The sequence below is a fragment of the Ambystoma mexicanum genome, chromosome 6q (assembly GCF_040938575.1).
Source record: "Ambystoma mexicanum isolate Mex_15411 chromosome 6q, UKY_AmexF1_1, whole genome shotgun sequence".
In the NCBI taxonomy this organism is placed as follows: domain Eukaryota; kingdom Metazoa; phylum Chordata; class Amphibia; order Caudata; family Ambystomatidae; genus Ambystoma; species Ambystoma mexicanum.
The window spans coordinates 990,848,628-990,872,728 of record NC_090937.1 but is presented as its reverse complement, the minus strand read 5'-3'; the positions used below and the strand labels follow the sequence as shown (position 1 = coordinate 990,872,728).

General features: G+C 44.4%; 1 protein-coding gene across 2 annotated transcripts in view; it reads left to right on the top strand.

Annotated features, from left to right (window-relative positions):
• UFSP2 (UFM1 specific peptidase 2) overlaps positions 1–24,101 on the top strand; it is a 356,824-nt gene that overhangs the window by 133,143 nt on the left and 199,580 nt on the right. For both annotated transcript variants that reach the window (XM_069631513.1, XM_069631514.1), the window contains exons 5-7: positions 8,211–8,368; positions 14,365–14,557; positions 15,139–15,285. In XM_069631513.1, the coding sequence (XP_069487614.1) occupies positions 8,211–8,368; positions 14,365–14,557; positions 15,139–15,285 (498 nt within the window). The remainder of the gene's footprint in view (positions 1–8,210; positions 8,369–14,364; positions 14,558–15,138; positions 15,286–24,101) is intronic.

Genomic DNA, 24,101 nt, shown 5'->3' with positions numbered 1-24,101 from the left:
AACCCTATGCACTTCAAATGTTGTTAACGGGGAGCCGGACCAGCCACCATCACCGAACCAACCGGCGGAAGCCGGGGACTGACTTCGTCTGGTTTCCCACGGGAGTGCCTGATCCCACAGGCGGGTGCAGAACCGAACTGATACTATAGTTTGTGCAGGGTTGTGACACAAAGCTAATGTAAGTCGTTTACATCATTAATAAAGTGGCTAGCGGTGGCGTACCTCCATCGCACCTGGGGAAAAGCTACGCCCCCCCCAATTTCTTTAGTTTTAACTTGATCAAAGGTTTGCAAAGCTGACACCCTACACTGTTTGAGTGTCAGCAATGTTGGGGCTACAGGTACTTCGTGTTGGGGTGGAGTATGGGGAGGGGGAGGGAAGGGAAAGTTGCAACGAGTTCTTTGTTACCCCAGGAGCAACGCGCCGTTGCAAGCTCCAGGGACTGTTATGGTTCATGGCAAGACGAGGCTACAGATGGTCTATACAGCAAAACATTCACCACTTCAGGCACAAACTGCAATACATCACCATTAACGGGGATCCTTCCTCGTAAAACACCCACCCAACCCTTTATCCCGATTTTTGGATGGCATCCATACAACCCCAGTCGACCCCGACTGAACGTCCCAAGTCTCTCAAGGTGCTCACCTGGAATGTAAACGGGATGGGCTCCGCGATTAAAAGGCACCTGATCAAGCAAGTACTCAGTAGACACTCCCCCCGATGTGGCCCTGCTATCCGAAACACACCTAGCGGGATCAAACTGCTCTCTTTTCCAACACACTAACTATAGGGCCGCCTTCCATGCGGGATACACAATGGGATCTAGGGGTACTCTCATTCTTATACATAATCGCATCCCCTTTGCCCTCCAATGCTTGTAATAGGACCCTCGGGGTCGCTATGTGCTAATCCTGGGAACACTTTGGAACGAGAGGACCGTTTTTGTCTCTATATACTCCCCGCCCGGATTGGGGCTGGAGCTACTGGAGGAATTGACTGTCCTCATAGGTAAACACCAACCTGATAAGTTTTTTTTGGGGGGAGACTTTAATGATGTCATGTGCAACATCACTGACCACACACATCTCAGACAACGCAATCCGGACACACCCACGAAGCTCTTTAACTTTGCGTCCGCCTTGGGTTTGGGTGATGTTTGGCAAGAGTTACACCCGGACACTAGGGAGTACTCCTTTCACTCCGGAGCCCATGGTTCCCTCTCCAGGATTGACTATCTCTTTCTCCCACACACAGATCTCTACAGGGCACTGGCGGCTGACTTCCTTCCCTGGGGCATCTCGGACCACTCACCCCTACTTGTGGAGATTCGCATACAGGGCGCCTCCCGCCCCAGAACGTGGAGAGTAAACAATTATTACCTGGGTTTCCCCGAGCTCATTGACTACCTTACTGAAGTCTCCACCGAGTACTTCGAACTTAATTACAACGGAGAACAGGACCCGGTGGTGATCTGGGAGGCCTATAAGGCCGCGTTGCGGGGCGCTTTAATCTCCTGGGTCACGAATAAACGGAAGGAGAGACTCCAAGACATGGCGAAAGCGGAGGGAGAACTGACCCAATGGTAGAACGCACACATCCTTGACCCATCCCCACAGACCCAGCTCTCCCTTAAACGTCACGGGTGTTAGTTCTTGCAGCGCACAGTGGTAGCGCGAGTTATGGTTGCTTGTCTTACCATAACTCGCACATTTTGGGGGTTTTGTGGTATTACCGGTAACCATAACATGCCTGTAACAATGTTTTTTCATTGAATTTCAAAGGTTTTGACAAGTGCAACTTAACCATAACGTCCCTTTAACAATGTTATATATATTCAATGAAAAAACTTTGTTAAAGGGACGTTATGGTTAAGTTGCGCTACTAAAAACCTATGAAATTCAGTGAAAAAATGTTGTTAAAGGGACGTTATGGTTCCAAGTAAAACCGAAAAACCCCTGAAATTCACCAGTTATGGTAAGCTAAGCAACCATAACTCGAGCCACCACGGTGCACTTCTAAGACTAACACCCAGGACTTCAAAGATGACATCACAAATGTCATTTTTGACATTACTGATGACATCACATGTCTGGCTCTCTCTTTTTTCCCTTTACTGATAGATCTGGGTCAGTAACAGTCAGGAACTAAAAATTGGGCTATATAATTTTTTTTTACAAAGTTTGGTGAGGATTCGTCCAGGGACAGCAAAGATATAAACCGCCCAAAAAGTGCTCTTCCTATGGAAACAGCAACTTAACCATAACTACACAGCCACTACCGTGGCTGTGTAATATATATATATTTTCCCTTTCACACTTCTCGCACCAGATTAGATGCTTTCTTTCACAAACCCTAGCACACCCATTTTTTCCTCCACCGTATGCTTTTGGTGTTGTATTACTCCTGCCCAAATGTCTATATAGTGAAGTCCGCCAACGTTTTCACCACCACCCCGCAATCTCAATTTCCACCTCTGGTGATGTATAATACTCCTTCTCATCCACCACCTCTCCCACAGTATTGACTACCTTGTTACACCACTCTGCTTTCTCTTCACCAATGTATTTCACACCCTTTTAATTTTCCACCGACTTATTTGTTTTGCATAACCTAGCAAAATGCCCCATTTTTCCACATTTCCTACACTTTACCTTCATTGCTGGGCATTCTGTCGCATTCATAGCATGCTTTTCAAGCCCACACCTTGTGCATTGTCCTTTCCTTCTGTTTGAACTCCCCCTCTTCCACCCACTTTTTTCTTACACCATTTACCTTCCCTTCTCAGTTTCCTAGACCCTGTTCCTTCATTCACTATTGATATATTCTCTTTACCCACTCTGGCATTTACCTCCTTCATAACATTCACTTGTCTACTTCATTTCTTTCGCTATTGTCCAGGCCTTTTGCAGTGAAGATTTTTTTTTTAGCTTTCCATAAGTGATCTTGGGGTTGGACACATGCATCATTAACTGATCACGTGTGTATGTTCCTCTCTTCCTGCGAATTCACACAATGTTAACAATCCCCTTAAATCTGCTATAAACACATGAAAAGATTCCCCACGTTTTGTTTTCTCATAAAATGTATCTCTTTAGTACCACGTTTCATTCCCACTGTGCATCCATTTTTTTTTCATAGTCTTGCTATACAACCCTCCGTCTTCTCCTTTTCCATCCTTCCCTCCTTTCACACTGTGCATCTGATGGTGTCATCACTCCTTTCCCAGCGGTGACCACTCCCCGTGTGGCCAGGGGATTGATCACATGGGGGGATCACATGTCGGGAGGCAACCTTCAAGGGAGTGACAGAACACCATCAGACGAGACATATCATCTCCCTTTTTGGCTTTGGTGCTTTTTGGTGGTGTAAGCCACCAAATATATCGCCAAAACAATTGCTACACAAAGAAAGGGGTCCTAAGAAGCAGTCTTCATGGTTGTACTGTGACATGTCTGTGACTTGAGACGCCGAGTGATCTCTTTGCGAGACAGAGACAGACGTGCTCTTTCTCCTCTCTGTGATCATCAACTTTATATGTACATGTAATGAATTTATCGACGGCCCAGGGAGCTTGGGGCGTGTGCGGTCCGGGCAGCAGACTCTGCTTCTGCGGTCCTCCTATGAGAAGAGTTTTCCCATCAGTGTGTGTGTGTTTGTTTGAGTGTTTCCCTCCACTTGGAAATGCCAGGCTTGCCACTTTTGTTTCATTTTATTTTAGTTGTACCCCATGTGAGCGCGTTTACGCATAGATCTAGTCCCTTTTTAGCGTTCTAGTTAGAAATGCAGTGTAATGGCATACGTGAACACATACGCTGCAGCCCCTGAAGGGTGTCTGCCGCAGGGCCCACTCGTCACTGCTGAGACCTTCCGTGCACTGAGTCCCAGGCTGCCGTGGACGATCGCGCAGGTGCATGCCACCCAGGAAGGAAGGCAGGCAGAGCTGTTTCTCAGCCTGCAAAGACCGCCCAGACGTTGGGGAAACCTCTGGTGTGCCCGGGTCACACCGGATGGTTCTTGTCACATTTAACGCATATGCGCAGCGCTTTAAACAGCAGAGCCAGCCCCCAAAGATCCGAGACGTAGGCATGGAAGCCTTAGACAACAGGAATACCTCCCGAACGGGCACAAAAGGTGCATGTTGGCTCCCTGCAAAGCAGTGATGTCCCTCAAATGGCAGAAGCCTGTTCATTTGGATAGCAGTGCTGTCCCAAATCATGGAGGGAACCTGTTCATTTGGGTAGCAGTGCTGTCCCTTATATGACGGGAACCTGTTTGTTTGGATAGCAGTGATTCCTATCCCTCACGTGGCGGGAGCCTGTTAATTTGGGTTTCAGGGTGGTCTCTCAAACGTTCATCGGCCAAGGCATTCCCTGAATGTACATGTGCTGTGCAGCCCAGTGTCTGCCAGCAGAACTATCTTGCCAGTATCTGAGGAAGGGCGGATTCAAAAAGATATTCACTGGGGTGAGGATCTCAGGTTTGCACCTCCAATGTTATACATGATTCCCAAAGCTTAAGACCAGGGCAGATTTGAATATTCCTGGAGATGCTCCTGAGCAAATGTCTGTGGATCGCAAATGAACCTGAGATGCTCCTTGCTTTGAGTTTTGTGATGGGGGTATAATGCAGCAGGCACAGTGCGCATCTATGAAACGGGCACAGTGTTTAGAGGGAAACCTTGGAGAGCAGCGCTATCAGTCACGTGCATCTTCACAGATCGTGCAAAGTGTTTCATCAATCTCAGAGCAAAGCGCACGCCCTCTGACCACACCATGCTCAGATTGGACGAGATGAGGAGGACATAACATAACCCCTCCCCGGCCTCTGTTCCTCGTCCCAGTCCATACATATGTCAGACTACTTTCACATATCTGGACTGGGGCGAAGGAGAGAATGTTCAGGTGAGAGTAGCGCACCCAGCATGCAAGGGCATGTCTGAAGCAGCGCCGTGCCACCTGCTGGCTTCTGCCTTAGGAAGCGGAGCGTGCCTAGTGTAAGAGTTTGCTGGTCTTCTGGCGCCTGGGGCAACAGCGGGAACATTCGCAGATTTGACAAGCGCTCGGCCAGTGACGAGCACGGACGCTCCGGGTAAAAGCGCGCTGGTGATATGCCCCCCCCCGCACCTCCCACGGACATTGTATGGCTCGGGTTAGCACATGCTCAGCCATTAGACAGCAGAGGCGCTCTAGACTGTGCACAGTTTGGAAACGGTCCCTAGGTTTGACCAGCCTTTCTAGGTTAGAGCTTTACCAAGATTGAACCTTACCATATACTGTTGCATTTATTCTATTTTCTTTCCACCAGTGCACCCGGGCCTGCGTTTGGAGCTGGTCCCACCATATCACACGGCAGACACCAATGCGGAGTGTTGTAGCATGCACCCCACTATACTGGGCTCTAGATTGGCAGAGCCAGCCATGCTGATATTCCAAGCACCAGCACCACCACCCCAAGGTTTTGTGCAATAGCGTCCACCCCGCATCTTTAACCGGAAGAGCTGCTGCCCTGCGGTATTACTTAGCGTGCAGTTCCCAGGACACATGCTTCAGTTTGCGTGGTGAGAACATAATCTTGCTCGTGTACACTTTTCAAGGCCAAAGACATTTCCCTTTTCACTTTAGAGTTAATTTTGAGGATCGGAATAGTATTTCGGACAAAGGAATTTTTTGCTTTGGACATCTTGACATTGGACAGACCCCGTTTATTTTTGCTTTAGGCAGGGAAATACCGCACTTTTCCTATTCTAGGAGGTATTTTCCATCCCACTTTTTGTTTTAATAAATGTTTATGGGCAAACCCACGAGTTCTCTATGGTGCGTCTCATTCCTGGCTCCCCACAACACCCTCCTCTAGACCAGGTAATATCTTTATGATTCTCCAGGTTTCGGCACCCAAGCAACACATGACAGGTGAGAATGTACTTTCATCAGAGAATCACTCCCCCCCCCCCCCCTGCGTCGAATCCACAAAATAAAATGTTGACAAATCCTTCCAGCCCTCCCATTTCACTGGAGGTCCTCATGGGGTCACCAAAAATGTAGGCAGAGGTTCCAAATTCTGCATTTTCCTTAACTGGGCACAACTAGTTGGGCATATACTGTCTCAACGTTCTATTCCAAAATAGTTGATTGCACTGTTGCTTCCTGACCCACCCAGCAGTTCCGCCTATGTTCCCTCTTTGAGTTGCTTCTTTCCACATTTCCTTCCTCCTGGCCATACACTTCCACACTGAACAATGTCTGTCTGTAACTCTTCCCCTCTACGCCCCTCCCCCATGGGAATCTGCCTTACTGCGCATTATGTATGCAGCACATAGAACAGATTACTGTTGCTATTACATGTCTTCCATACTGCCCTCTCACTGATGGCCAGATGATGTATTACTTATTTTGACTCCAATTAATGTATTCATGTCCAAACTAATGTTTATTCCCTGGTTATCTGTTCCATATATGGCTGACACTAATAAGCCTAGCCTAGAAATGGCTGCCGCTCTGATCCGTCAGCTGTATTTAGTGGCATAGCCCGCCTGATCCCAAGATGGCTGCCGTTCTCCTGCTCAACTGCCTGTCTTCGCGACAGTCCCCAAGCTCGCCCTCAGATTGCTTCACATGGGCCCTTCCCTTAATGGCAGCGGCGGTCCCCGAGCCCTTTGTGCGCAGCATACCGAAATAGCCCACCACACATCAGCTCCATGTACCTCGCCTCGCTCAGCTCCTGACTCCGGGAACGCTTATTTGGGAAGTGCTCGGTCCCGACTCTTCAGGACACCAGAATTGCTGCAGTGCCCGATTGCTTAACTTTACTTTTACTTTAATTTATTTATACTGTGCTTCATTGACCCTGAGGCTTAAGGGTGCCAACGAAACAAACATTAACATTGATAAATAGCCCAGAAACTGAGCACAAAATCTGAAACGCAGGCATTGAAGTCCACAAGCATAAAACCAACATAGTACTGAAACAAGAGGGAAAAAGAAGAGAAAACAAAAAATCCCCAATCTACAATCAATTTCAGTTCTGAAGACATTTATGAAAAGGTTGCAATTGGCTAAAAAGCTAAGAAGGTTGGTGCCATCACATCCATGTTGGCTTGAGTGCACCATCCTTCAATCTTTGTTCTCCATAGGAACTTAAGGTCAAAGTTTCTCACAATTCCGGATCCGCTTCTTTGTCGCAGCCAAGCCAGTACCTTGTTTCTAAGAGCATCCCTCGGTTCGGGTCCTAATGGTGTGATGTAACATTGGTGAAAACAAGACTTCTTTGATCGAAAAAACTAAATCTCTCACACGCTTATCTGAGATGTGTGGCATCTGTGATTTATTAAGACGTGAGACCTTTAACGAGGTAGGTTTAGTTTTCGTAGAGTTACAAACAGGGCCTATTCCCTCTTTAACCTCCGGTTGTCTTGCAGTGGCTCCTATAGCAGCTGAAACACTAGGGCTTCAGTATTGTTTGGTCAAATTATCAGATTCCAATGGATCCGGCCTGTTACCAGAGGCAGCTCTGTCTGACGAGCTTTCTATTCAGACCCTAAACTGTGTCTTGACTCATCAGCCACTTAAGATTTATTCAAAGGTGAGACGTCCATGACCTGCTGGGGAATTTGGGAGCTCATATTCACAGCCTCAACTCCAGTATTGGATTAGTTTGGCAGAGATTATTTACCATAATAGGGTGTACCATAGTCACAACTTTATCCGTTAAGTCCAGCCATAAGCCGAAATCATAGAAGTGCTGGAGTCCTCACCTCCTTCCCTCTCACCTCGTCGCTAATTGTGTTATGATCAGGCAACGAACAATTGGTAATTCAGTTAGGTTTATTTTTGTATAAGGCCCCAGCAGCACCAATACATGTGGCTACCAAGGGTAATGCTTTCCAACTGTCTTTTCTGCCATTATAACATTCTACAATGGAATTAGAATGTCAACATGTGCATAACTAGTGACTACAATAAAGAGTATACCTGTTTTTGTTCTGATTTAGCAAATTGTGAATTTTTTGAACGTATGGTTTGAGAGTCTCTGACTGAGTCCTTAACTTTGCAATGCGAATCCTGCATTTAGTCTCGGCACAATGCATTCTTTGCGATTTCTTTGGCATAGCCCTCTTGTACATTGCAAATTCATTTTTCGTGCATCTGACCCCAGATTGTATGGTTCTGTGTTGGATATAAAGATAACCTGTGCTGTGCGTGTCCTTGCAGCAGAGGATTATAAATATGAACATATTGACTGAGATGACGACTTCTTCAGCTGCCATAGCACCAATCATCTTGCAGAAACTCCAGAGACATCACAATGTTAGCATGACGCTGCCGATTGATGTAGTTGTGTCCACAACTGTTGAAGAGACATGGGGAGTGTAAGTACTTGAAAGAGTCGCATGTACGTTTCAACGAGCAGAATCAAGGCATGCTTATGGAAGATGTTTCTCCAACTTCTACAAGCATGTTACTGTCTTTTTAAATATGTAAAATCCCCATGTTCACAGCCTCACTGACGTTTTCCAGCTTTGTATGACATGTGCTGTTTAAAATGATTGAACATTCTCTGTTAACTACACTTGTGCATTTACTTCCAGTATGTTGCAGAAGTGGTTATAAGTGTCTATTGTAAGAAAGGCATGGCATCAAAGTAAGACAAAAACTTAAAAGAGCAGGGCGACTTTAGCCTCTGGACCAGAGTATTATAATAGCATCAAAGAACAGAAAGAATATGTCCAGAGAAGGATGATATTAGAAATAATGTATCAACATTTCATACCGTGACATACATCCAAAATGCTAAAAGACACAAGAAACATATTAAAAACCTGTGTGTTCAGAGGAACAAGTGCAAAGATCGCATCCCTGTAGAGTTTATCTCTCGACCAGTTTCGACGTGTAGTGGTAGTAAACACAAAGTCTTCCTCAGGATCCTCTGATCCACCCTGACAATAGATTGTCTATGAATTATTTCTATTGTTTGTAAACATTACAATAATGTGTGTTATTATGGGGACGAGTTATGAATCCCTTTTTCCCACAGGTTTTTAGTATCTCTTTTAGCATTTTGGATGTATGTCACGGTATGATGAGTTGTGTGAGAATGAATGCACTATGAATTGCTAGTATGAGTGATAATGTTTTAGCTGACTTGTGTCATATTGTTGCTGCTGTTTTGCTATATTAAAGTGATCAGTGTATAATTATTTGTCATTTATTCACCAGTTTTCAATTTTTGTATCACCTTAAATACATGTTTATACATTACTTCTAATAATATCCTTTTCTGGACATATTCTTCCTGTTTTTTTGATCAAAGTAAGACAGACACAAGTGGTCACAGTTCAAGGGTGTTTAACTATAAGACGGGTGGGATAAACGCTTAATCTAAATCTAAGATGGGAGCAATCTACGACCATCAAATAATAATACAGTCCTAGTGGAGTCTAGTCAAATAAAAAGGGCCTATACTAAAAAACCTATTGCCAATCCTTACCGCTATGCTACAAAGAGTGTTGGATAATGTCACAAGAAAAGAAAGAAGTGTTCACAAAATAAGTCAGGATGTTATGGCTGGGGTCTCCTTTCCCTACGATTTCAGCAGGGGACAAGGCGGGACTCTCGAGCACAGCAGACTCCTGGGCTTCTCCATCAGAAGCTTACAGTTCTCTTCTCAGTATCAGGGCCTTCTGTCCCCAAGTCTCTTCTCATGCAAAGTGTATTCATGCACACCCTAATTCGCATGCATCCCTCAGCCGGGTTCACACATGCCAAAATAACAGTTTAGTTTCTACAAAAAATCCTTCTAGACCCCTTAGGTTCTTCCCTTTTCCTACGTCTGGTTCCCAGTCCCCAGCCAGGCTTTCTCTAAAGCCCCCAGCCAGGCTGCGCACAGTTGTGATTTTCAAAGAGTCTTCATGTCTATTTAAACAATCCCTTTCGGTTAATGGAGGTCCCCATCATCCAGGCTCAGACCTTGCAAGTACTGGTCAATCTTGAAATAGAGACTTCCGTAGGGCGATCTAGTTTCGCTGGTGCACTCTGTCCGCTTACGGCAGCGCAGTTTTCACACATTCAGTTTGCACAGTGTTTTCCCTCACCCGGGGCGCAAACGCCTGTTTCACAATGTCAAAACTTCGGCAATGGGTTAAGGACTTTTCATTGTGCAAGGGATTTAGCTCGACTCTTGTATAACCACCTTAACGCTCTATACCAGCCTTCCCTATGGCCTCTTGGTACTTGTAGTTTTCTTTCTTCCCAATATTAAAATACAGGCTTTGTTCATATGTGGGGTACCAGTCAGAGACCCTCGACTGGGTGCCCACATGGCGCCGGACCACTATATCTCTGGTACCAATGTGTTCTTAAAAGTCCTCTTGTCTAATTATCTTCTTACTGTTGCCACCAACCTTGGGCCTTACAGAGTCCGGTTGACTATCAGGTTTTTCTGACTCACCCACCGGCTGTGCTGGACTCGTTGGCGGTTCCTTTGCTGCTGGAGTCAAGGACGGTACCACAGTGGCAACCATGTATCCCCGCCCTGCCTATCAGTGCAGGAGGGTGCCATGTACCGCTGACATCTGACGCATCAGCTGCCAGCTGCGATTTCCGGTCTTATGTTTCTTTCATCAGAGGCTTTGAAGGTCGGGTTGAAAAGGGCAAGGGCAACTCCCTCCTTGACGTCCTTTCAGGTCTCGTCGCCTTTCTCCTCTGCTTGAACTGCCATCCTAGAATGGTTGCTACCTTTTGCGTTCGGCCTTGCTTGGAGTGTGCTCTTGTGCTCTGCCTTTTATCCCTATGGGGAGGGGAAGGGGTAATCCGGTGTGTGTAGTTGTCGGTAATGGCTGACCCTTGTGTTGGGACATGTCCGGTAAACGGCTTGGATATTAGTCCATTGTCGTTCACGCTTCGAGAAAGTGTTTGTGTTGGAAAGGAGTTGGGGGGGGGGGTAGAGTTTGAGTATCCTATTGGGTGGGATTGGGAAAAGGTGTCCTAAGGAAGGGGATACAGCGTCTCAACCTTCAGTGTCCCACTTCCACTCCCCAAAGACCCTTCATCCTGGTGATCATCCCGCACTGGTCCACCCCCAGGAACTGCCTCCAATAACGATGGCTGTGTCCTGGCCACCTGGATGACAGATCCCAGGGGACTAGTCTGTGAGACGCCTTCAGATTTCTCACACTACATCGCTGCGAGCAACCACACTTTGTGACAGAATGCCATCTGGTGATGGGGGGGATAGTCTGAAAGTTTTTGATTTTTCGAAATAAAATGATGCTTTCAACTTTGAAATCCCCTATAGTGTAAAGTCTGCATTGTCTGTTTCCTTTACAGTGGTGGGTAGCTAGTGTTTAAAATCATGTGCATTTATTAGTTTAAAGATCGTATGTGTTAGGCAAAATGTCCCTGAAGGCAACTTTCCCTCTGACCCACCAAACATTTTTTCTTTTGTTACAGTATCCTGACCTGGCTTTTGCCAGTGGAGCACAGCCTTTAGCAGCGCTCCTCTGGGCTTTTCGCTCATTGTTATGGGGAAACTGACACGTCGTTCAGGCTGTCAGTACTGAGGAACTTTGTTTCTCTTAGCCTTTCGACTTTTTTGCCACTTTTGATAACATTTTCGTATTGCGCAACGTACATTACTGTACCACGCAATGGGGTCCTTGTGTTTTCTGGTCAGTCATTCACTAAGATTTGTTTGGTCTGGTCAGAGTCATCCACTAAGATGTGTTTGGTGATTGTACAATGTTCCTAGGAACAGACTGGTCACAGTAGAAGTTTTTTCTTGTATTTGTACAACTTTTTACCAAGGCATACCGTGCTTACCGCCTTAGGCTCATGACTGTGGCTAGTGTCCGTCATGGCCATGCCATGAGGTCTTTTGTCTGTTCCCTTGGCCATTTTGTCCTTTTGCATTCCCCCTGGTCTTCCTGACCCGGGGCTTCCTTATTTGGGCGGGCAGTTGCCTGCGAAAGCCGCAGGTCATTTGTATGGGTACCCAGAAGGTGGGTTGGGACTGTCTGGTCCGAATCCACACTACTGGCGCCAGGATGTCTAGTGTGCACGAGTACATGAAAGCCTCAGGGGTCCCTGATGGCACCACTACTCGTGCATGAATAGGGCACCACTGCTGGTGTGCATGAGTAGGGCAGATCTTCTCATTGAGCGGCCGAGTCCGAGCACTCGCCGGACTTGTGCATTTGAGGTGGTGTCCGGAATGCAGACTGGCAGATCGGCAACAGGTCCGAATTGACCTGTGGATGGAGCGAAGTATCCGGAGGAGCCGAGCAGAACAAAGGACTATCCCGAGATGCGCTAAAGAAGGTTGGCACCTTGAGCCTGTTTGCTGTCCCGGTAGAACCCTACTTTAAGCTCGATCTCAGAAGACCTACAAAAGTGCTTCAAACCTTTGGAGTGGTGGGAATAATCACTTTTGATGCCTCCTGGTTGCCCTGAAAAAGAGCTTGTTTGGACGTGTTCCTGGGCTATCCAGTGGACTGTCCAGCTCAAACCTTGGCACCGGTGCAATGAGCATCGCTGCATCAAGTTTGACCTCAAACCTTTGAAGAATCCTAACTTGCACTGCAAAGAACCTTTTCACTACATTTCGTCCCAGCTGCTTTGGTCGCGAGAGTTGGGCCCCCCTGCGTCACTGTGTTACAGTGACGGTCGTTGAGGGCGGTTCTCCCACTTTCCTTCTTGTGCCCCGAGACCAGCTGCATCAGTGTTTTCTTTGTTCACCATCCGAATCAAGAGATACAGCTCCTGTTGCAAACCGGGCCTGCATATGCACCCGCAACGTCTGTGCACTTTGAAGCCAAACCGAGGGCGGGAAATCAAACCTCTGAAGACCCCTTCCAGACCTGCTATGTTTGGACCAAAACAGAGCTAAGGGCGGCGAGTACTGAAACCACTTACCGGTGGCCCCTTGTTCATCCATAATCGTTTCAAAGGATTCCTTGTGGTCCTCTCTTTGGGTGTGGTAGCCTCCGCTTCCTAAAGTCCTCCAAAGTTAGGAATAGCTTTATTCCTTGTAGCGGATCCTCCCCTGACTCTTGGAACCTGTTTTCACCCTTCAGAATTTTGTCCCTAACTTTGCCAGCTCCTTAGAATGGTACTTTGTGATGTTTACGCACGACCGGGCGCTTTTACGCATGCATCAAACATTGAGCACAAGGCTCCATTCATTGTAGGGCTGGACTTGTAAATTTAGGGTTTTCCATTTGTGAAGATTGTCTATGCTCTAAAGATTGTCTGCCCTTTTCCCTTACAGGTATTGGTGGAGTTTCCAACTATCGCATTGACGCGAGTGACTGTATATATTTTACATAGTGTGTTGCTTGTGTGGTATTTTGCTAGTGCTTTTCATTATTCATTTGTGTTTATTCTTGGGCCTAATAAATTGTATATTTTCGTATACCTATCTCTAATGGTAATTCTTGGTGTTTCACTCGGTGTGTGCTCCATTAAAGAGCTCTGATCACCCTCACTCCTGAGATTTAGCCTTGACTGCTCTTCAAGCTACCATAAATTGGTCTGGCTGTCTTCACAGAAGTGTACCCTGGTTCACTAACAAGGGTGGCCCCCTAAACTTCTGTTATCCAGAGCAGAGTTTAGAAATCCCTTCTAACATTATGTTTATAGAACTTAGGTTAGACATTCTTTAGTTTGGTATCCCCATACTATTGTTTGTGTTGCAACTGTGCAGCTCACATTCCTCCTGAAGATCATAGCCTACCCCCTACCCACGTTACCAAAAGAAGAAAAGGAGGTGTAGCTGTGGGGGTGTGCCTGTTTCCCCTTTATGATTGTAAACCGTGCTGGTTTAGTAGTAGTGTGGGTATGAGTAGCCTCTTTCTCCACCCCTCATCCCTGTACTCCTGCAGAGCAGTTGTCATTTCGCCAAACACTCCCCAGCGTCGAATGAGAGGCTCCATATCCACTCCTCCAATAACCAGGTTGTGGGTTTGACATCACAGTCCTAATCTGTTGATGTATCCGTGAGTGGGGGTCTCTGTGATGCAATGAACATTGTGGTATAGTTCAGTGGGCAGGAAACATATCTGCATCCTTCTGGTTTCCAGTTTCAGTCTAAGGACAGATTGGTTGCAGCTTGCCAGTTGGTCTCATTGCCTTCTAATTGACTAGTGCACCATTTATTGCTCTAAATGAGTGTTGGTGTCGCTTAAGGCTGATCAATTAACAATCTCTAGGGATACTCATGACACCACTTGAACAAAATATGGTTCTACTGTTGATGATGTTCCTGTCACATGAATTAGGCAGCCTCACACCTTCCCTACGATGATTTGATAACCAGTCTTTTGTCTTTTGAGGGATAACCTGTATATGTCCCTCTTCTGTATTTCACCAGAGTGAGAAATCGCCTCATCAGAGAAATTCAGTGCCAAGTGGCTGACATGGAGAGATGCATGTTGAAGTACATGAAAGGGACATCCCTTTTGGTGCCTGAACCTCACCACTTTATGCTGCCTGGAGCAAAACACCTTAAAACGATCTTGTACCCAGCAGGCGTTCCAGACAGCCAACTGGAGACGTATCGTAAGGTAAGAATTATTAGAGGGAAGCCAATTTAAGACTAAGGCCTAAACATGTTCAGGGATTGAGCCTTTTCAACCATCTGATTCGAAGGATGATCATTTAAAAAGCAGGATCGTTTTATAGTTGGTTGTCTAGATCTACCTCCGATTGCAAGAATGTTGTTTAAAGAAGGTCAATCACGATGTTGTAGCAATGCACAGGGCTATGTTAATATCTTTAGTATTCTCTACTACCAATTGATGCATAACGGAGTTGAACATGTTTCAGGGGATGAGGTCTATGGAAACCTTGAAACTAGAAATGGTGCTTCAGATTAACATAGGAAAATGTATGTTCAGTCAATCAGGGTAAAATATAATCGATGTATTTATGGGGTGAAAGTGGTAACTAATTAAGTGAAGTTTGCGACCAGACCACAAAGGGCAGTGCGAACAAGGTAGCAAAGGTAAAGCTTGAGAATGGGTATGTGTTGTGCAATCTTTGGCAGGCCTTGAAATTAGGTTGGTGATAATTGTCTGGCCACCACATTTGTGTAGATTTGTGCTGGGGGTTCTAAACGTCTTATTTTATGTCTTTGGCCATTCAGGAATTGCATACTGAGCTGCACCTGCCTCTTGACAGGCCCTATCTGAGAAGAGCCAATGTTCATCGCTTTCCTGATGAAAGTGCCCAGGATGGCTACCTCCGGAATCCACATGAGAATCTTAATCCACCACTTGCAGAGTCTAGTGTGGTGAGCAGTTCCTTTACAGTCATTAGAAGTACAAGTCAATAAAACGCTGACCAGGTTAACAAGAAGGTTCCGTTTTAAATGTTCGAAATTAAAATGGACCATTGGAAATATAGTTCACAGTATTTAGCATTTACCTCCCATTGCATAGGTGAGAACATGTCAGTTTAGCTTAGCCATTATACAGTGCATTGCCCCAGATAAATCATATTGATGTTGCTATACAATACCCTGATGAATGATATTGGATTTAGAACTGCAAGTGATAAATCTCCTGAAATGTACAAAAAGTCTTCTCTACCCTGTCAGCAAGACTGTAATCTGTCATAGGAATAAAAAGAAAGCAACCGATTTCTATCAGTTAACTGACTGCTATACTAGTCGTGTTTGAGCATTCCATTGCCTTTACTGTACAGATTTGCTTTTTTTCTAGCCAACAAGGCACAGACCGCCTCACTGACTGAAAGTGTTGTAAGGGTCATTCAGCGGGTTGGTTCACATGTCCTTCTATAGTTAAACATCCCTGCGAGTTCACTCTTTCCACCATTGGCTCCTAATACCAGATCTGCTTTCTGTGCTCTTCAAGCTGCGTTGTAGCCCCTGCAGTGCAGTATGTACAAATGCTTACTGCAGTGGAATTAAGACAAAATGCGTTTCCTCAATTAACGTGCATTTTAAAAAAAAGTTAATTTAAGCCCAACTTCCGGCTATAGTTTTCCACGATTTGACAAACAATAAAGCAGATAAACAATTGAAAACAGGGAACATTGTTGAGCATTTTATTAACAGGACAAAATCATAACATGCATCTGGGACGATATCCAAAATGGGCAAAATTCCTCCTCAAACATCTTTCGGCTCCAAGAAACAGTATCATCATTAATTAAACAAACAGTTGAAGGGCAGATTAGAATAGAATTGCACGTTGGGACTAAAAGCAAGACCACGTGAAAAATTGTCTGAAATGTTATCTAATGCCCCATTTGTTGGATTTCCTAATTCACATTTTCCCTGGACCTTGCTTGTGTAATGCTTTTTATGACGAATTTCATATTAGTTATCAATTGTTTGTTTAAATGAACCCCATCATTGATGCAATTCTCTGCAGCAATGCTGGATAATTCATTGTTTACAAACTTGATCCAAGGAATTCTTTACGTCTGCATCCTTCTCTAAAAGGTCATTTTACAGTAGATTTGTTAACTCTGCTTTTGAATTAGTCTTTGTGTGTAGGAACATCAAAAGAGGCTTAATTTTCTAGTCATCTTGAATTTACTCCAAACCCCGTTGAGCGGGTTCCATAGAATGGTGCCGACATCGGGAGGCCCAAAGATAATTATTTATTTTTTTTTACAGAATTTAGCCTCGGTCCTTTGGTTTAGCCCTGTGCTACCGATGCTCCAAACCTCTGGCCCGTATAACGCGTTCGCTCTTGGCTGCATTGGCTCTGAATGCCAGATCTGCTTTCTTCACTCTGAATTGTATCCCTTGCACTGTTGTTTATACAAATGCATTTAATTATTATGGAATTATGGCGTTCACCACTGTGAAAAATGTTATAAAAAGACTCCTCACCTTAGGAATGTCTTCTATTTTTCCACAGTCACAATGGCATCTCAGGCCACTCAACATTTAAAGCACCTTACATATTTTTCTTTCTTTTAAAGACTTTATCATTTAAAGGTTTGTTTGTTAACATTAAACTTGTAAGCGCCCTGGGGTTGACTGCAAGGCTGAGAGCATTGGAAGCATTGCAGTACACCATTAAAGCAAAATGTGTGAATGTCTCAACACATCATGCATGGCCTGCATCCCCTTGCCCGCCTCAGAACACTTTCTCCATCAGACAATTGAAAGGTCTTTCAACAGTGAAGACCTAACGGTATGATGGTCGCTGTCTTTACAGAATTGGGGGTGCATACTTTGGGAAGCGATTTATCAATCCTGCAGTGACTTTTTCCAAAGCCAGGGTGTTGGTTTTACCCCAATGTATTGCTTGTACTGGGCCAACGGGTGGCTTCACGGTCTAGCCCAGGGTTAATCAGGCTACGGTGAGTAAGTGAGTGATGAGATTTGCAATGTGCCGAGATAATGGGTAGGGGCACTCGCTGTACCTATCGCCAAAATTCAACTCAAGTGGGTTCCACTGCAACTGGCTTGCACTTATTTCCATTATCCTAAGCAGAATCTTTTTTTCCTGGAACACCTGCACATGTGGCAAAATTAACTACTGCCCCACAGATTTGCCATTGGAGTGAGGTTGGATGGGATCATTTTACACAAGCTATGGTGAGCTGTGGGGGATGTAGGTAACAACGGAAGTAGATTCCATAAGTATTTTTTTTTATCATAGTGTAATGATATGACTTGTGTACCTTTACCCATATTTAGTCCAAAGGTTCTGATCCCAGCTCTTTTACCCACCTTATCATATTAAGTTACTTTTCTTGTCCAGGTCCTTCCTATTTTACAGTCGGTAAAGTGTTGATGCACACAAGACCACGCCCGCCGGGAGACCCAGAAAAGTTTTTGCAATGGCTTCAGTTAGTTCAGTGCACCATATAGGACCTCCCTCGTCCTGCGGATGTCTTGTATCTGTTAACCAGGAGCCCAACTCTGCGACAGAACTGACCAGACATAGGGGGCAGGCCCCTTCAGTGTGACCGGGGGCAACAGGAAAAGTAATGACCCAGTAAATCACCTTATGTTGAGGTTGTTTTGCAGTCTTTTCTATCTCTTCTCATATCCTGCCTGTAAGCATACTATGGTCATCACTGATTTCCCAGTGGTAACCTCCTCCCATGTGGCCAGGGGACAACTGCCACTACCTTATCCTGACCCTGGGGGCGGCTATATGAGTGAGGGTCACATGGAGGAGACAACCTCTGGTGAGATGTCATGCCTTTATCAGGTGAGACGTGGTATTGCCTATTTTCCCTTGAAATGAATACACTCATGGCCTACTGTCATAAATCTACTCAATATCCTCTAGGGAAATGGAAAATCCCTTTTCCCTTTGCCCAAACCTATCGACCAATTCTCCACTATTGGTCTACCTTGTGATACCTTTGAAAATACTTATTCAAGTTGTCAGAATCAATTTGCAACAATGGACTCCATGTCCCAGAATTCTCAAAATACTGGGATGAAGATGATCAATCAAAGAATGCAGATTTAAGGAGGCCGCAAGTCCAACAAGCCCTCTAGTGTAGACTCATGTGCACCTGAGCCCAAAAAGGCAGAGAGTCTGCGATGTCTGGTGCTGGCACAAGAGAGTTGAACCTCTCCACAAGAACCCAGAAAGAGAAAGACTGGAGCCGGCGTGGTGGAGCCAGGTGGCTCGCCGACAAAACAAAAAGAAGCTGCTGCTGCACCGGAACATGCTGCAACGCCAAGAACCAGTGAGGGACTCCAGGGCGTTCGCAGGTAACCAACGGCAGCGCTTCACTTACTGGAGCCGAGAAGGAAGCAGACCAGGCTTGTGGAAGCAAAAAGGAAGGAAGAAAGAAGCAGAAGCGGATGCAACAAGGAAACCAGCAGAAATCCTTTACCGGCTGACTGCAAGAGAATCCCGGAACGCCATCCAGAGCCGGTGAGTCTGCCCAAATACACTGCGGACCCCGGGGCATATCGGCGAGCGCCAAAATGCAGAGATTTGTATGCAACATAAGCGAGAGTGTAAAAGGGCACATTATTCAAAGGGAAACAAACCACGTACAAACCCCTTATGAATATATGAATGGGTGCAATGCAAGCACATAAAACCTTAGTAAGATTATATATCAAGAAGATGTATTATCCAACGAGTTGATAAGCCATTCTGGAAAAGGGCAAAGGTCTATGAACACAAGTATGTGGGAAGAGGAAGCCCTTGCAGTAGAGTATACCAGGTAATTACAAGTAAGTGAATGCAAAAAGCCCTGGCAGGAGAGTAACCAGGCCCTAACAAGATGTGTAAAAGATCCAAAGTCGTCCTGAGGGGTAATAGCTGGACTAGACCAGGGATTGTGCGAACAAGGAGTTCTAAAGTCTACCAAGTTCTTTTGTAAAAGTGACTGTTGGCCATGAAATGCCCAGAGAACTGTTATTTGTGAAACACTCGAACAAGGAAGAATCCAGGGGAAAGGCACCACACCCTGGAACAAGGAACATTGATGTTGGAAAATGTTTTGTTCCTAGAGCCATTTGTTCTTGCTTTATGGACACTTTTTTTACCAACCAGTCCTGGTTAGAGATTTCCCGTTCACCTTAGTGTTTATATTCTGAGGGACAGAATAGAAGTATGGACATTGTGAAGATATTCACGAAGTAGACACAGACAACCGAATGAAGTTTGGGCTACAAACTTTTATTTAAAATAAAAAGAAAGTTGGAAGAAGGCCTAACTTGCCATATGCTAAGGTGGGATTTCCCTACCTAACTGAAACTAATGATAGTCTGGGTCAGGAAGTCGAAAGAAAATGTCTTTCTGTGTCCAACACCTATACTTGCCCTCACATCTAATTGTATACAATGTGTCGGGTTGTGCGCATCAAATGAGAAGTGTTCATAATAAAAGTTCAGAGCTTCTTCCAGCTCTAAAGTAGAAAAGGGTTCTCATTTCAAAAGAGGGGTTCCCTTCCCCACACTTTCAAGTCTTTCAATGATTCACAATAGCACAATCCTTGGGATCTTCAATGTTCCAAAATATAAAATTCAGTTCCTCAATTTCAGTTCAGTCGAATTTTCTTCCTTTTTTATTTAATTACAACAATAACAAAGTGGCTTTTCCTTAGGTGGATGTGTCAGAACACACGGTTCACCCATTACAGGTCACGCAACCGACACACCTTACTTGCATCTGTTTATAAATATCTTCCCACAGTGTCTACTTCAGTGAGGCTTGACTTAATCTTCTTTCATGTGCCCTTGAAGCTTTATTATCACTTATTTGGTCATCCATTTTTTTTAGCAGCTTTCACTTGAAAAATCACCATAGGCTTTACAGTACACTCTCCTACTAGGGAACTCAATGACTGTTACAGTCTTTTGCACAATCCATCATAAGCTTCCCAGTACACTCTCCTGCTACAAAACGTATTCCCTGTTTCAGGATTCTTGATTATCACATCTGGCACCCTTTCCCCAGGTTTCTCTTGCATACAAGCTTTGCTATGATTATCTTTCTTTCACACAATTATTGTTGGCTCTTGGCAATGCTTGCTTCTTTAACTCTTGGCAATGCTTGCTTTCAGGGCTTCTCGTTATATTAAATACGTTTTCACAATTATTTTGCTTATATTTAGTTCAGATATTCAAGTCAATGTCTTTTGCACTAAGCCGGTGCCCCCTTTTCACCCAGGTGGACTCGCCGACCTTCACATGGTCTGCGTTCCACTTGCTGCAGCTTCCCGGAGACTCATCTCTGCTTGCGGTCTGCTCAGGCAGTTTCCCTCAGGGACACAGCATCTTCCCTGGCTTCCTTGCTTCCCTGCAGCTTGCAGTGGAGCTCCGGTAGACTGCAGTCAGCGGTCCTGCAGCTGTGAGCGTTGGGAGTCCCTCCGACGCTCCCGGTACCTTCACTCTGTGCCGCACTGTTTCCTCAGCTCCGCCTCAGACTGCCAACGAGCCCCTCTTGCCCGCTGCACTGGACAACACTCTCCACATCTGCCAGCTGTTTGGGAATGTGCCTTCTTGCCACCACATCATCTTCCCTGGAACTCTACTCCGTGCTCTTCTCTGGGCTTCTTCCCTTGATTCTCTTCCCGAGATTCTCTTACAGCCTCTCAGCTGAGCCATTTTTTAAGTTCCCGGCTCCATGATAATGAGTCCCAACAACTAGACCACTCATGTTTCTTCTTCCAGTCTGTCTTCTGTGTTAATGGTGGCCTCCTCGTCCCACTAAGTGGTATTCATGTGAGTAGGGATTTACAAAGAGATAATGTATTACTCTGATGTGTTTCTTCCTCGTCCCAGTACCTGACTAATATTCACTGGGAGATGATTTGTAGAAAGAACAGGAATGGACTGATAATAATCTACAAAGGCCTGGGGGATGTTGGGTTCATTAGAAAAGGGATACCGTGTCTCACCCAATGGTGCCTCATCCTCAACCCAGGTGATCCTTCCTCACATATCCACCCCCAGGGTCCGGATCCGATAGCGACAACCTTTCCCTTCCTCCCACCCCCCAGGAGGAGGATATATTGGGGAAATAAGTGAGGACGCCGTCAAATTCCTCACATATCCTGGCACAAACGGAACCTTCATTTTGGTTTAGGTAGGGAAATTCCTCTTAGAACAGAGTCGGAGAGGCGTTTTCCCAACCCCTTCTTTTATTTTCAATAAAAGTCTTTGACCAAAAATATGGCGAACTCGTGTCAGACTTTAATTTCTGACTCCTCACAATAAGTAGGTCCCACAAGGCAGCTATGTAAGAGAATGACACACTGGCGTAACAGGGGCCCCCGCACATGTCCTGGGAGGGGGCCCCCTCAGACTAAAAAATTTATATTTTTGTTGTGCAAATCAAAGAACAGAAAGAATGTGTTTCTTTTGGAAGTCACGCTGCCTTCATAAAGAAATCATTTCTGTTAAAGAGTAACAGAGTAACAGAAATAATTTCTTTATGAAGGCAGAGTGACTGACTAGAAAAATATACTATTTCTTTATGAAGTCCGAGGGCTCCCCCACCCCATGACATGGAAGCCTACAGGCTGGAGGAGCCCAATGACTTAAAAAATAGTTTCTGTTTGAAGCCACGCTGCCTTCATAAAAATGATTTCTGTTCCGGTTTCGGTCCTTTAACGGAAATCATTTCTTTATGAAGTCAGAGTGACTTCAAAAAGAAACCATTTATTTTTTAATTAATGGGGCTTCCCTCCACCCCATGACACAGAGGCCTCCGGATCCTCTGCAGATGACGGTAACAAGCATTCCTGGCTTCTGCAGGGAGCTGAAGGTCTCGTTCCTGGACCAACGAATTAAAGATAAGAAAATGTATTTTCTTTGTGTGTGTGTGTGTGTGTATATGTGTATATGTATATATATGCATATGTATATATATATTCAATGAAAAAACTTTGTTAAAGGGACGTTATGGTTAAGTTGCGCTACTAAAAACCTATGAAATTCAGTGAAAAAACTTTGTCAAAGGGACGTTATGGTTCCAAGTAAAACCGAAAAACCCTTGAAATTCGCCACTTATGGTAAGCTAAGCAACCATAACTCGCGCCACCACCGTGCACTGCTAAGACTAACACCCAGGACATCAAAGATGACATCACAAATGTCATTGATGACATCACTGATGACATCACATGTCTGGCTCACTCTTTTTTCTTTTGCTGACATATCTAGGCCACATGGTTTTCTTCAGTAACAGTCAGAAACTAAAAATGTTATTTTATTTGTAGATGTATCCTTCAAGTAGGTTCTTACAGTAATTCCCTTAGAGTCCAGTCACCTCATATGAAACATATACATACGGGAAGACACAAGCTTGAAAGACAGCAATCCTTTTTGTGCATAAAGATAATCAATAGACTTATGAGCACTTTCTGATAGTTCTGTTGTTTTTTTTTATGGCTGTACCTTCCCTGTATATGGTCATATTTGTATACATTGTACTCGCACTACTTTCCTTAGGGTCCAATCACATCAAGTGATACATATACCTAGGGTAAATAGCAGCTTTGAAACAGAGCAATCATTTATTTGCATGAAAATAATCAGTTAAATAATTAATTGTTTCTGCTACTACTTGTGCTTTTTTGCTAACTTCACTTTCCCTGTATATACCCATATTGGTATGTGTTCTTGTGTCTTTGTGTTTTGTCTATAGTAATGCAATTATGTAATACATGTGTTTTATTAGCTACTTATTACATATTTCACAGTACACAAAAATCTATTAAGAAAACAATTATCATTTTATTATTCAACATATTACCATTCCGAATATTATACCTTCCTCTTGTACGCTGCACACAATGTTATGTTTCTGTATGAGTAGCTTAGTATACTAGATAGAACCCCATAATAGAATGCTATTTATATCAATGAATCGTTCAATGCACTAATTAGGGTATGATATTTATCGCAATGATCCTTGACACTTGTTTCGCAACATTATAATAAGAATCCCTTGTACACATATTTCATGAAAAGTACATACACATGTGATGTCATCAGTGATGTCATCAATGACATTTGTGATGTCATCTTTGATGTCCTGGGTGTTAGTCTTAGCAGTGCACGGTGGTGGCTCGAGTTATGGTTGCTTAGCTTACCATAACTGGCGAATTTCAAGGGTTTTTCAGTTTTACTTGGAACCATAACGTCCCTTTGACAAAGTTTTTTCACTGAATTTCATAGGTTTTTAGTAGCGGAACTTAACCATAACGTCCCTTCAACAAAGTTTTTTCATTGAATTTCGTAGGTTTTTAGTAGTGCAACTTAACAATAATGACTTTCACTTTATATACATATCATATGGAACTGACTGAATCTCTTCTACTGTACTTGATGTCCGCGAACTCATATAATGTTCGCGGACATGTTCGAAGAACAGTACCACTACCTAAAAAACTCTGGGGGGGTATGTTTGATTGTTATATCATAACATAGGAACATTTAAAAAAAAGCACACAAACACATTATATGTACTAATACATAAGAAATGAAACCCATATATACAACACACCAACCATTCATTTAAATGCACTATGTTCTAAAATGGAATATACCACAAGAAAATAAATTGGCTTCCAACATAATTACCTCACAAACACAACAGAACTGAGAACAAGAGCAGACCCTCTGAGTACATAGGACATATA